This window comes from Thunnus maccoyii, chromosome 12 (assembly GCF_910596095.1).
Source record: "Thunnus maccoyii chromosome 12, fThuMac1.1, whole genome shotgun sequence".
Lineage (NCBI taxonomy): Eukaryota > Metazoa > Chordata > Actinopteri > Scombriformes > Scombridae > Thunnus > Thunnus maccoyii.
Genome location: NC_056544.1, coordinates 25,866,172 through 25,879,882, shown reverse-complemented (window position 1 = coordinate 25,879,882; position 13,711 = coordinate 25,866,172). Strand labels below are relative to the sequence as shown.

The 13,711-nt window shown below is 39.4% G+C and overlaps 1 protein-coding gene across 3 annotated transcripts in view; it reads right to left on the bottom strand.

The window, feature by feature from the left end:
* LOC121908486 (contactin-associated protein-like 4) overlaps positions 1-13,711 on the bottom strand; it is a 135,222-nt gene that overhangs the window by 61,611 nt on the left and 59,900 nt on the right. For all 3 annotated transcript variants that reach the window (XM_042428536.1, XM_042428537.1, XM_042428538.1), the window contains exons 6-9: positions 6,845-7,020; positions 6,602-6,739; positions 3,342-3,606; positions 2,949-3,098 (exon numbers count right to left, since the gene is read on the bottom strand). In XM_042428536.1, the coding sequence (XP_042284470.1) occupies positions 2,949-3,098; positions 3,342-3,606; positions 6,602-6,739; positions 6,845-7,020 (729 nt within the window). The remainder of the gene's footprint in view (positions 1-2,948; positions 3,099-3,341; positions 3,607-6,601; positions 6,740-6,844; positions 7,021-13,711) is intronic.

Genomic DNA, 13,711 nt, shown 5'->3' with positions numbered 1-13,711 from the left:
GTACAAATCAATGAGAGAACACCCGTTCCCTTTACTGCAGACCTTTTTAATTACATTATAAAAGAAGGCTCCCCACCCCACCCACCCCACCCTCCTGGAGGGAGGCCTTTATAAGTTATCCCCAAAGAAGGAAAGGACAGGATGGACTGTAAAGGATATAGACCTATCAGTGTCTTAAACACAGACTATAAACTGTACATCGCCATCTTAACAAAGAGGATGGAAACTGCAATGCCTCTGTTAATAGATGAGGCCCAAACAGGATTCATAAAAAAAAGACAAACCCAAGACAACATAAGCAGAGTCCTAAATATCATTGAGCGGATTAATAAGGAAAAGTTAGCTCTATTGTTCTTAGTTTAGATGCTGAAAAAGCTTTTGACTTGGTCAGGCGGGGATTTCTTTATCTAGTAATGAACAGACTCAGCTCCAGTGAAGATTTTATACAATGTATTCAGGCACTTTACTCTTCTCCTACTGCAAGAATAAAGTTTAATGGCAGCCTTTCTAACTCCATCACTCTGTGACACGGCTGCAGGCAGGGCTGCCCAGTTAGCCCCAGTCTCTTCAAATTTATTCATCAAACCTCTAGCCCAAGCAATATGACAGGAGACAAAACTAAAAGGTATATCTATAGGAGGAGTGGAATATAAAGTTGGTTTATATGCAGATGATGTACTGATCACAATCATGGACCCAGGTTCAGGCCTACCTCTAGTAATGAAAATGCTGGATACATATAGGGTATATTCAGGGTATGTCCTTAACATACACAAAACCCAGGTTATGACATTTAGTTACACTTCCATGCAAGAACTCATTGCAAAGTATAATTTCAACTGGAATTCATCCCATATCAAGTACTTGGGAGTAAATATACCCAAAGATCTGTCACAGGTATTTGATATTAACTATAATTGCATTAACAAAAAAATATATAATGAACTCAATAGGTGGGGTTTGCTCCCTCTCGACTTTGGCAGCATAATAAGGTCAATTAAAATTAATATTCTCCCTAGATTATTATATCTTTTCCTATGACTTCCAATAGAAATCCCTCAGAAAAAATTTATTGAATGGAATAAGCATATTTCACGATTCATTTGGAATAAAAAGAGACCAAGGGTGAAATTCTCTACCCTTCAGCTGCTGGAGAAGAGTGGGGGCATGACCCTCCCATCCTCAAGGGATTATTATTTATCAGCTCAGTTGAGACCACTTTTATACTGGTGTAATCCATTTTATATAGCCAAATGAGAGACTATGGAATTATCTTTAATAGACACACCAACAGTCATTGCTTGGTTGTGTCGGCAAGGAGAAGGAAAAATTCCAGATGGCAAGTCAATGGGTGAGTTTCTCACTTAAAGTATGGGTGGAATTGGTTAAACGTTTCCAACTCCATGGGTTAAACTGCTTACATGGCCGGTATATGACCCTGACTTTACGCCAGCATCACAAGATCACAGATAGAGATAATGAGTCCATTCTGGCATCACTTCCATATGCAAGGTTGTTAAGAAATTGGAGCTTAACAGTTTTGATCAGTATTTACAGCTTCTTGATTATTTCTGTAAAAAGGTTAAAGTGTCTAATCCAAGAGAGCCACCAATAGCTATTCACATATTTATTGATGCTTAGAACTCAGGAAGCAATAAAGGTCTTATAAACAAGTTATACCATAGTATCACTTCATCAACAAATAAGGACACTACAGACTATGTGAAACAACAATTGGGAAATGAGCTGCACACTGAAATAACTGAGGACATGTGGCTGAATGCCTGGGAAACACAGTTGTTCTCCACCAACTCCCAGACTTGGAGAGACTTCTGTTGGAAAAAGTTTTTTATCACTCCCAAACAGAAATCTAAACCAACTGGTACCCAGCTATGTTGCTGGAGGGAGTGTGGAGAAATCACAGTCAATCATGCTCATGTTTTCTGATCTTGCCCCTCTATTCAGTCCTTCTGTAAGAAAGTAGCGACAATCATCTCAAAAATCCTGGGTTTTAGCATAAGTATAATATTCACATCCCTCTACCTTGGAGGTATCCCTGACGGGCTACGTAGAGATGATACCTACCTCCTAAAGATCTCGCTGGCGGTGAGTAAAAAGGCCAATACAAAATACTGGCTTCAGAAGAACTGTCCTACTGCTCCTACAGCCTCTTTGTCAATATTGTTAAACACCTACATTTCTAGAACAGATGACCTTCTCCATACGGCTCCAAAAAGTATTGGGAGAAAAATTGTGGAAAAAATGGCGTGTTTAATGAGACAGATATCTCATAATTATTGCTTGTATCATGTGCAATATTTTATTTTACATCAGGCAAATTTGTCATGACATATTGACCGTCCCATGATCTCTAATTTGTTTTTCTTTGTTTTTTTTTTTGGTTTGTTTTCTGTTTCTAGTTGGCTTTTTGCTTGCTGTTCTGACAATGTGAAAAATGTTCATGAATGAAAAGTTAAAAAACCCATTTCAGACAGAACAGCGGGAGGCTAGTTTTAAGTACACATGTATAGTCATAAAAAGTAGTAGCTTCTTTGTATATGAAAAGACTCAATTTTAGCTGAATTTACTACTGAAAACATAACTCATATGTTAAAAAAGTACAGACATGAAAGGTATTAATAGATTGTTTTATAAATGAGGGAAATTAAATTCACCCTTAGGTTAAACATGCCTGATTCAAAATCCTAGTATAGGTTAACTATCACTCAGCTGCTAAATGTAGCTGAACTAGCAAAACTACCTCTGAATACTGATTTATGTTTCACTCAGTGCTTCACCTGTTTGTATTTCAGCGAACATAAACACCGGTACGCTGATGTTGAGGATTTATCTTCTTAATTTTCAGGATGGTGTACTGTAACGGCTCAGTAACAGTTGTTGAATTACTAATAAAGATGCTCTTGAAAACACACATGCTAAAGTCTTACCACCAAAGAAGAGTTGACTTCCTATGCTGACAGGAAATGAAGGGCTGGCATGAGCAACGCCTCCTTCTTCTTTATCTACACTGATGGTCAGACGACCCCTTCTGGAGTTCAGCTCCACTGAATGCCACTGACCGTCATTCAGGCCAGAACCTGGGAAAATATTCAATAGTAACAATAATTCTGTATTGTTTATGTTCATTTGTGTAGCATTATGCTAAAAAGTATTACGAAGTGCTTCACAACAATGGTAAAATTGATGAAAGGTGAGGGGTTAAAGGTTAATTTAAAGGTTAGAGGTTTTGAGTTTTAAGGTGACCAGATTTAAAGGTTGGGATTTAGCTTTCAGGTTTTGGAAACAGAGGTAAAAGGTTAGAAATAAACTGTTAGACTGACCTGTGCTGAGCTCCAGCACTACCTTGCCAGCTTTATGGATCTGTAGCTGGAGTCTGGCCTCACTCAGGTACAGCCAGACCACGCCCTCTTGAGGGAGGTCAAAAGTGAGCAGAAGCCCCGCCTTGTTCCACGTCCTGAACTGAAACCCGACGGACACGCCCCCAGAGGTGGATGTCGTCGCCCCCGGCAACTGGAGGAAACTCTGGGGGCCGGGGAATGTCACGGCAACAGAAACTGGCTCAGCACAAGAAAAGGTCACATTGCCCTGAGACAGATAGATGCAGAGTGGAGAGAAAAAGAGGGGAGGTGGGGGTGAAAAAAATGATTACTAGAGAGATAAAACAACAAAAAACATGAATATTAATCAGTTGCAGAGGGCGTGTCGATGTGACCTCATGTCGCAGTGATCTCATCAGCAAGTCTCCTTGAGAATAAAGGCCATGAAAGCAAACTGAAATACCAATGTCACCCAGCTTGGAGGTGTAAGGAGGAGGTATGTGAACAGTACTATATAGACATTTCAGTTGTGGTCCATTGTTTTGAGTAGTGGTAATGGCTCCAGGTCCATTGCTAAGGCTGCAGCAGTAATATATTACACTCCCGGCTCTCTGCTGGGAATATCAGCCCGCTATCTTTATAATACTCCGGTAACACGGATGACATCTAAGAGCCCTTTGTAGAGCTGTTAAAGTGATATATGGAAGTACATGGTGGAGGATGCAGAGCCACTGCAAAATATAAAGTAAAAAGTGAGCTATAAAATCCCCCAAAAGCCATTCACTACTACACACGCACACACCTACGCACACATACATCACCGAAGGTTTGACTTTATTTTGTTATCATGCCTTTAAATATGGCCAGCAGTGGCCTCTATATTAAAATGGACTATAACTTTCTTAATACTCTTCTACCTTAAGAGCTACAGCGCTCTTGTAAAACAGCCTCTATTAGATCTTCAGCCATGCATGTGAATCTCTTTACTGAGAATTCTTGCCTCTCTGCTCTCTGCTCCTTTACTGTAATGAGAAACCATTTATTAGAAATGTTCAGAGCTGCTCTCCACTGAGCTCTTTCCACTTATTGTTATTGTAGGAACATCTGAAGGTCCTATAATGACAAAGACAAGGAAGTGTTACTGAAAGTCTCACCACTTCTTTGTCCTCTCATCACTCACTGTCCTTGTTAAGAGCTTGTTAGCTTCATTAACCAGCTAGCAGCTCGTTAGCGGCAGCGGCAGTATCCAGATGATTTCCCAGTGGGACGGCATGGATGTCGATATGTATAAGCGCATCCCTGCATGTACATGCACCTTCATGTACACTACATGTTGACCTGTGGTAATTTGTGTTTGTACTGTGCTAAGTAATTAGCTATTGTAGAAAAATATGCATTGGCTCCTTCGCTCCTGTGTCCTCACGGTACACAGGAGGACATTTTGTAATAAGTCACAAAAAACACCAAGCAGAATGTTTTATTAGCTTTTGGAGGGCCAAAAGAATTTTATGCACAAGGCCAAATTTAGCCTGAAGTTTTATTTTTAGGTCCAGCTATCGATGCCGTATTCTCTCTCAGATATAGAAGTTCTTTGCTTTCCCCAAATGATTTAAGTGAGCTGTCGCAACCACTCTGGTCACAAAACGACTCTACGGGGTACCACAAAAGATATGAAAGAATCTCAATCCAGACAGTCTCTGGAATGAGGAGATCTGGAGCACACAGGTTGTAGTGAGAGATTTTTAAAAAGGTGCAGCAACTCACGTTTCGACATGGAGCACGTCTTTATGAAAGCAAGAAGAGTCAGCGGCAGGTTCTGGACATTGCTTATGTCTAACCAATGCCATATTGTTACAGCATACATTGTAAAAAATCAGAAAAACTCAAAAAATCTAATTTCTTAAGAAACATTTTAGAGAAAATAACACTAAAAGAATCCCTGCTAGTTTAATTTCTTCAAACAGCAATATGGCATTGGCTAGATGTAAGCAACACCCTGAACCTGTCCATCCTTTGAGAATTATGGTGAAGACGTGCTTTATGTCTACTGTTGTGGTATCTCTTTTTATATCTACACTTTTAAGCCTAATATATCAATGCTGATATATGAAGATTGTGAGTATGCACATACTGTAGCTTATCTCCTTATCTCTTTATTCCCATATAAAGCATATGAACATAACATGGGGCATGACGATAACAAGATTTAGCCCTTAAAATTAGATCATGCAAGTGGGTTTGCTGATGATGCTGCTGTGAAGGAAGGGTTGATAAAATGCTAAAATAATGTATAATGACTGGCTGAATGCGTGTCACATAATAGCAGAGAAACTAATGCTGTCTATTAGAGCACACATTCAGGTTTCACTGCATTATTTTAAGCAGGTATGGTTGTGATTTATGGGAACTGTATCCCAGTGGGGGTGTAGTTGTCATCCCCATTTCACCACTATCTAATGGGTGTCAACTGCTGCTGCACCCAATAAAAGACAATACAAAAACATAAAAGTCTTGCTACACTAGGAATTAAGTCATGGAACTGCATTAATTGATTTCTGGCCTCTAAGGGGCAGAAAAACAAAATAAACACAAAGCCCTGACACATCTTATAAAGTTGTTGCTAACATGTTAGCAAAACAGTTGCCTATTGACACATCCAGCAAACATTAGCATTCAGTTGGAGTTGTGTTTCTGGTTGGTCTCCACCAACTCCTGAGAAAAAATGTGTGGCTGTTTAGCTGCTTGACGTTTTACTCTCTTCACTAGCTAGCTGCTAACATTGTCAGATACATTGGCAACATTGGCAGGTACCATACAGTGGGTTTATCAGAGCCTTTTCGCTGAAAACAGCTGCTGCTGCTGCTGCTACTGGAAACAAGGTTGATGGGAGACTGAAACAAAACAGTAAATGTGGCATAAAACCAAAACAATAAGCTAAAAGTTGAGCTACAGAGCTGGTGATAATTCTCTTTGGGATTTGTCACTTCAAGTGACCCTTTTCACATTACACATAGTACAACTTGTGTAACAAGGAGGTCACTTGGCTTAGCAAGATGTTTGTTAGCAGCATTACTGCTTAGCTACATTACCAGCAAGCAAATGTTACAAAACATGATGAAAGACTGAAACAAAGCAGTTGATATGGCATAAAACCAAAACAATGAGCTAAAAGAGGCAAAATTTCAGTTCACTAAGGTGGTGACTGGTTGTGTTTAGCTACTTAGCATCACATTAACTTGCTCATACCAGCTAAACGAACTTACCATTACAGTAACCTGGTTGTCTTTGTGTTTCGCTAGTTCTATCAGGTTGAGGCCATTGTACAGCAGGTTTTCCAGGCAGCCATGGAAGTTCCTCTTGGACAGGACTGGTTTCTGAGAGTGGACAGCCCCAACACTCAGCTGTATGGGAACAAAAACACACACAAAATGCACAAAAAAGTTAATGTGTATTCATTTTGTGTAGGTAGGTGTGAGTCTGTGTCAGAGCCATGTGTTGCATCCCACCTGCTCGATGTCCCAGTGGTTGAACTCCGCAGGGATTTGAACCCTTTCTGTGTGTTTGTCCACAGTGAGGTTGAGGTGAGAGCTGCGCTGCTCCACTGCTACATGGTGCCAATGCTGGTCATCTAATAGGCTGCCGAGGGAGGCGAGACGCCGGGGTTCAGAAGATGAACTCCTACCTGGAAGAGAGGAGAAGGAGGAAGCTGTAAAGAAGGGTGGAGCAGGAGGAAGAGGAATGAGCAGGTGAAGGGTAGGGAGGTGACAAAGACAAAAGGACGATGGAAGAGAGGGAAGATGAAGATCAGACAGAGGAGAGACATGAGGACATTGAGGTGGTAAAGGTGGATGAAAAAGAGTAATAGGAAAGTAACAGAAGGGAAAATAAGATGAGAGCATGCAGAGGAATGAGAACAAGATTAGAAAGGAGGAAAACAAGGATGAAGAGCAGGAGGAAGATTGGTAGAAAGTCAGGAGATAAATAGTACGAGGGAAAAAAAAGAAGCGCAGAAAGAGGATGGTGGATGAACCAAGATGGGAAAGCGGTAGAGACATCAGTTGGATGAAAAAAAAGATGAGGATGGAAGGATTGCAAAGGATGAAGGGGAGGCGGGAGAGAATAAAGCAGACAAATAGAGATAAATAGACCATCATGGTGGACTAATCACACAGTGAGAAATGGAAATTACAAAGACACAAACTCGTTTAATCAACACATCACCACTGTTTAATTGGTGAAGTTTAGCTTCATTGGGAAGCTGCATTGACCAAACGTGTGTTTACTTTCTTTGTTATCCATCCTGCTATTCTGGTTGTTTGATATGCAGGTTTTCCTCTATTCGGTGTAACAGCAGGTAACCTATTTTCACCTCAGTTATGTAATTTGTTAGGCTGTTTTCTCCTTTTCTATCTTTAGTTATCTGACCTGCTAATCTGGTTCTTTTGACCTGGTGTCAAGGGATGCCAGCCTGATGACAGCTCCAACACACCAGCCTACATATTGTGTCTAAATATTTCACTTTTCTCAGTATCCCACAGAGGGGAGCACAGCGAGGTCATATTCTCTCATCTCATTAGGGACTACTGGGTATCTGCATACTTGCACAGAGAACTGAAAGCAAATTTGGGTCGCACTTTATTTTGTGGCACACTAACAAGACATAATATGCCGTACTTGTATCAAATTAGCCAAAAACTAGAAATATGTTCTTTATTAGACAGTAAACACAGTTTTACCCTAACTAGCAAAATATCCTCTAAGAAAGTCTAATAAGGGTCTAACAGTGGGAAATAAAGATGCAATGTCCTGGCTGCTTCCATAGCCTAATGCTACTGGGATAGTGACATGGCATTAAATGGTCTGATGTCTTAACTGGTATGGAGGAGAGTGTCGAGGAAGCATGTATTGGGCTTTGTATCACTATCTACACACTCTACATGACTCTGAAGAACATCCAGGCTACGAGGGACGTGTGAAGTAGCGACCAGATGTGACCTGATGTGGTTTGACTTTAGTTTACGGTACAGTTTTCTTCTAATGAACAAAGGACCCTGTAAGATAGGGAAACTATGATAAATAAAGGACAAATGTATTGTCTCAGTGTTTTATCTTGACAATTATAAAGGCTATACCCGATATAATATGGCATCACATTCATCTGATTATAGCCTGCATTGTCTAATTAAGCTGTCATAGGTCCATGTTGGCAGCATTAAATGTGGTGTCTAATTACAGCATAATTTGGTAGTAAGGGTAGAATAGCGTCTAACTGTAGTATATTTTGGATCTGTAGACTATGATCTTGTAAAATGGAATGTAATAGTGTATTAGGATCACCTAATTGGTTTCTAATTAGAGTATAATTTTGTATAATTGTGTTTAAGTATAGTATATTTGGGGTCTCATACGGCATTATATGTGGTCTCTAATTACAGCATAATTTAGGTGCATGGTGTCTAATTAGGGTATGACTGCGTTTACTGTCTAATAAAGAACATATATTATTATTTAAGTACTGCATATTATGTCTTATTAGTGTACGGTAAAATAAAATGTGACCCAAATTTGTGACAATGCTTCATTTGAATAAGTGCAGAGGAAAGTGAGACATCATTAATGATAGATGAGCACCAGACGGTCCAAATAAATGGATCCACCCCCAAAGTACTGGGAGAGAAACTTTGTGTTTCTGCTGAGAGAAGGAACTCTAGAAAGAGCTGAATACAGTCAGTCATTAAAAATGTATTAGATATTCTTTAGGGAGAGACAATTTCAACTTCAGAGAGAGAGAAACCGAGACAGAGAGGAGGAGGATGGACTTGATGGACAAATGTGTCTTTGATGTTTCAGCTCATTTGGTGAGATGAATGAGAAAAACAACTTTATCCAGAGAGAGAAAGTTTGCATGTGGGCCTACATGATACAGAGGGAGTCTGTCCTGTCAACACATTTATTGTGAATTATTTGATTACAGTCTAGACGAATGGAAAGAGATGGTGCAATCAATATTAGAGGAAGGATAGCGCGACTTAAAAACGAATAAGATCATTTCATTGGCATTGATTAAAGGAATAATTATTACCTGGTGGGAGGTTGAGAAGAAAGAGAGAGGAGAATAGGATTGAGTATTTTATTGGATGGACGATTTGATTACTGTGTAAATGAGAAGGCAGAGAAAGCAGGAATCAATATGAGAGATCAGAGGGCAAACAAATAGAAAAATCCTTTATTGTTATTAATATAGGGGACCATCTGTCTTTCTTTTCATCTCCGTCTCTTTTGTATGTGAAGTTTCAGTCTGTACATGGATGGTGTGGAGTCAGGAGGGAGTGTATGTGTGTGTGTGGATTGTGACATGTGACATTTGAGAGAAATTTGACATTCCCAGAATAGCGGCATGTTTTTTTTCCACTTCCAAAAATTCAAATGCAAAGACAGAGCAGCCCAGTGGGGTTTTGACCACTCAGGTTTAGGAGGTGATGTCTGATGATATTGCAAAGCATACCGTAAAATGACATTCTCTCAATCGAATTCAATGGTTTGTTAAAAAGAAATGAGAGAAGACAAAGATTCCTGTCTGATGTCAGTGACATTGTTCCTGATATTGTCTTTTTCATTTTCACCAAGGCCTGTTTTTATTTTTAAATGTGATTTAATTTGACACTAAACTCTTGGAAGAGCTGTAAAGAGGCAAACAGAAGCAGATTGTGGTTGTACTGGTTTCATCCTACAGACAGGCAGGTGCTGAATAAGCAAGAATGCTCACAATAAGCTTTGAAAAATAAAGCTCAAAACAAACTCAAACTGCTAATGAATCCAGCATTTGTTGTTCTTGTCAAAGGGGATCAAACTGTACAGTATGTGCTTGTCTCAACATCACAGTTGGTGCTGAAGTCTTTTTTGTTTGTTTGTTTTATTTTATCATTCTAGACATGTCCTCAAGACAGTTTCACCTCATTGTATCTGGTCTGATTTCTATTAATCCCCAAATCATTATGTACTTAATAAAAGCCACTGAGTATCGAGGCATATGGAGATTTTGACATGGATAATGTAATCTCTGAGTTTTCTACATACAAGTGATAATACCTCTGTATCTACCTGCATATTGTTGCCACTTTAAAGCCAAAAAAAGCCCATGGTACATTATGTTTTAAGTTTTTACTGTAAGTTTTATAATCCACTTTTTGGTTTTTATTTAGTATTTTGAACCGGTATTTCAAAATGTGACATCTACCGGTCTTTCATGTTGGAGTATTTGATATGCAGTGTGTGATTTCCCAATGTGTTTAGCTGCCAAGGCAGCATCACAATATGATCAACCAGTAATCATCTCATATCAGACATCCACTGATTAGAGCCCTGCAGTGCAGCAACGTAGCTGATTGTGGCTTATGACCTGTGTAGTATTTCATGGCTCTGAGGTAACAACTGTTTCTGCATGTTAGTAAAGGGAAAATGTGGTTTTCTTGAAGCATTGAGGCTTTCCATGCAGGTAGTTGTGTTGAAAATGGGCACATTTCTGTAATAAAGACACATTATATGATCTGAATACAAATGAAATGCCTTTTTGAAATCTTTACCAAATATACTCACAAGAATCACAACAACTCCCATACCAATCACGTTGAAATTAGTTTTTCAGTTTGCTGTCACACACATGACAACCACAGAAACCACACCGAGGGAAATGAAACAGGAGCTGATTTTACAGGTATTTGAGTTCCTTGAATTATAAACATACAGATCATTGAAGAAAAACGCTCCTTGAGCATCATTCTCAATGTAATTACCGGTCTGGGCTGATAAAAAATGTTTATGATAGTGTTTATCAAAACTTACTATATTAATCATGTCATATTACTAGACATTTCCATTATTTTAAGTTACAATCTGTTCTTTTTAGCGACAAGATGAGACAGTCGTAGGTGAATAGCATCAGGTTGTTAGGACTGAAAGTGGTTGGGAGCCTTGGCAAGGTTGTGCCCTGCTGTCGATTCAAAAGACAGAACATAGATGTTGGCGGGCGAGAGCCACAGCAGTGACCTCTCGCTGTCTGAAAACACCTGAAAAAAAGAGATGGTGGACAAATGACAAAACCACAAACAGTGACACAAATCAGTGTTCAAAATATCCCTGATGCAGAAAATAAAAAACACTTTCATGAGAAAAGTGAGCGTGGTGGGAGCAGTGTAAGACTTCAAATTCAACTTATGCTCACGTTTACAGTACAAGACAAAGCTGAACCGCACATGGATTCAGCATTGACTAAAAACTACTCTACCATCATCTATTAGTGCTTTTGTTCCTCTGTTATCCAACATTGTGTTGCTGTTTCTGTGCAGGCTGTTACTAAGAGTTGCCTCATAAAGCTGAGGGTCAGACCTGGATGTGTTAGTGTTAGCACAGCAGAGCAGACCATGCGTGAGTTCAGGGTCAATACACACAACAGATGACCTAAATTACACAACTGGTGAACTCTTGCAAAAAAGAGAGAGAAAAGAGAGAGGTTGTGGTGGGTGGGTGGGTGGGGGGGGGGGAAATAAATAAAGAAAATATGAGGCAGAAAGTTGAAGGACGATGAATTGAAAAAAGGCTCATGGCTGCCTTTGAAAAAAAACATAAGAGGCATATTCAAAAGACTGAGATACATAACAATGAAGAAAGAGGAAAACAGAAAAGATGGTTGGGGGGAATATTAAATGCGTATGTGTGTGTGTGTGTGTGTGTGTGTGTGTTTGTCAGGAGAGGAGAGAAATAGAAAAAGAGAGGAGACAGAAAAATGAAGAGGGTGCAGCTGGAAAAAAAAGCAAATGGTCTCTTCTGATATGTGAAAATAAAGGATTGGGAGATCTGGGGAGACAAACCAAGACAAACAAACGCAATTACAACAGAAAACAAAAAAATGCAAAGAATCACGCAAGGAAACAGAGGAGTAGAGAGGGGGCAGAAACAGAGACGAAGATGAAAGAGAAGAAGAAGAAAGACCGCTTGTTGTTTTTCAGAGTTGGTCTGTCGCAGCAGAAGCAGAGCTGCTCCCAATCTCTCTTCTCATTTCAATGGATGGCTTTAATTTCCTCTCTCTGAGCTGCAGTGTCTCTTTATGGCGACACAATCTTTATTTAAGATGACACTGTCTTTAAGGTGGAACTATATTCCTATAAGATGACACAGAGTCTATTTAAGGAGGAACAGTTGTCACTTTGATTAAATGTTTTTTAGAAGGATACACAGTCTGTCTTATCCACTTTTTTACAGTGGTACAGATGTTCCTTAGATGTCTCGGTTCCTTTTTAAGGTTATACACTGGTTCTTTACATGGACTCAGTGTTAAAGGATAAGGCTGGTGATTTTCTATGTTTTTCTTATTGTTAACGAAGCTCATGATCAGAGCCAAACCAACAATCCTACTTACAAGTATTGTGCATGTATCCAAAGTCTGATATATCTTATTCCTCTGTGCCGTAGACCTCCAATGATGTCCAAAAACTATTAAAAACATGTCATTGCTGCACTGGATCACATGTTCCTTCATTACGATAAGTCTGGGCACGTTAGTTAGAAACAGCTCCAAAGACTAATACTAGTGATCATGATTTTTAGCCTCCAGAGAGTAGTTCTGTGTAAGGCAGATGCCACTGAGCATGTGCAGGAACACGGATCTGTTTTCAGTACTTTGTTAGCTTGTTGTGCTACATATCACAACCTCATGACTTTGTACTAAAGTTAAGAAGAAGTTAAGGCTTCAGATACAAACAGTAGATCAATTTATTGTTGGTTTGGCTCTGCACACGAGATTTGTTGACAATAAGAAGAACAGAATAAGAAATAGAAAATCATCAGCCATATCCTTTAAGGACATATTACCATTAACGGGACATAACATAGACATTTATACTGTCATCTCCTCTTCAGTGATGCAAATTTGCAAGTTTACATTCTGCAAGAGGAGAAAAAGAGGAGGGACAGAGGGTGGTTGATGGCAGATAGGTAAAGGGTTAAATAGACGTATGAGAGAGGGATGGATGATGGAAGACAAGCAGTAACCCACAGAGGTTAACCTACTTAGTAACCGGGTTATAATACGCTTTCTCCAGTAGGCTTTTTTTTCAGATTTCCCCAGGTAGATTTGTCCTGGAGAATTCAGATTACTCTGCCTTGTGGATGTGTAACTGGGTTTCTAATCACATGTGCATTAACGGAAGATCGCAGATGGAAAGCACAGCGTGGAGAAGCTGAATGAAAGGAGAGACCATTACACAGAGTGATCCTCATATTTAAAATAATTCCATCTACCTAAACTAAACTAACACAAAGAAGAGCTTTGTTTAATTTGTTTAATTCATCTACTTTCATTCTGTGTCTTGTCTGTC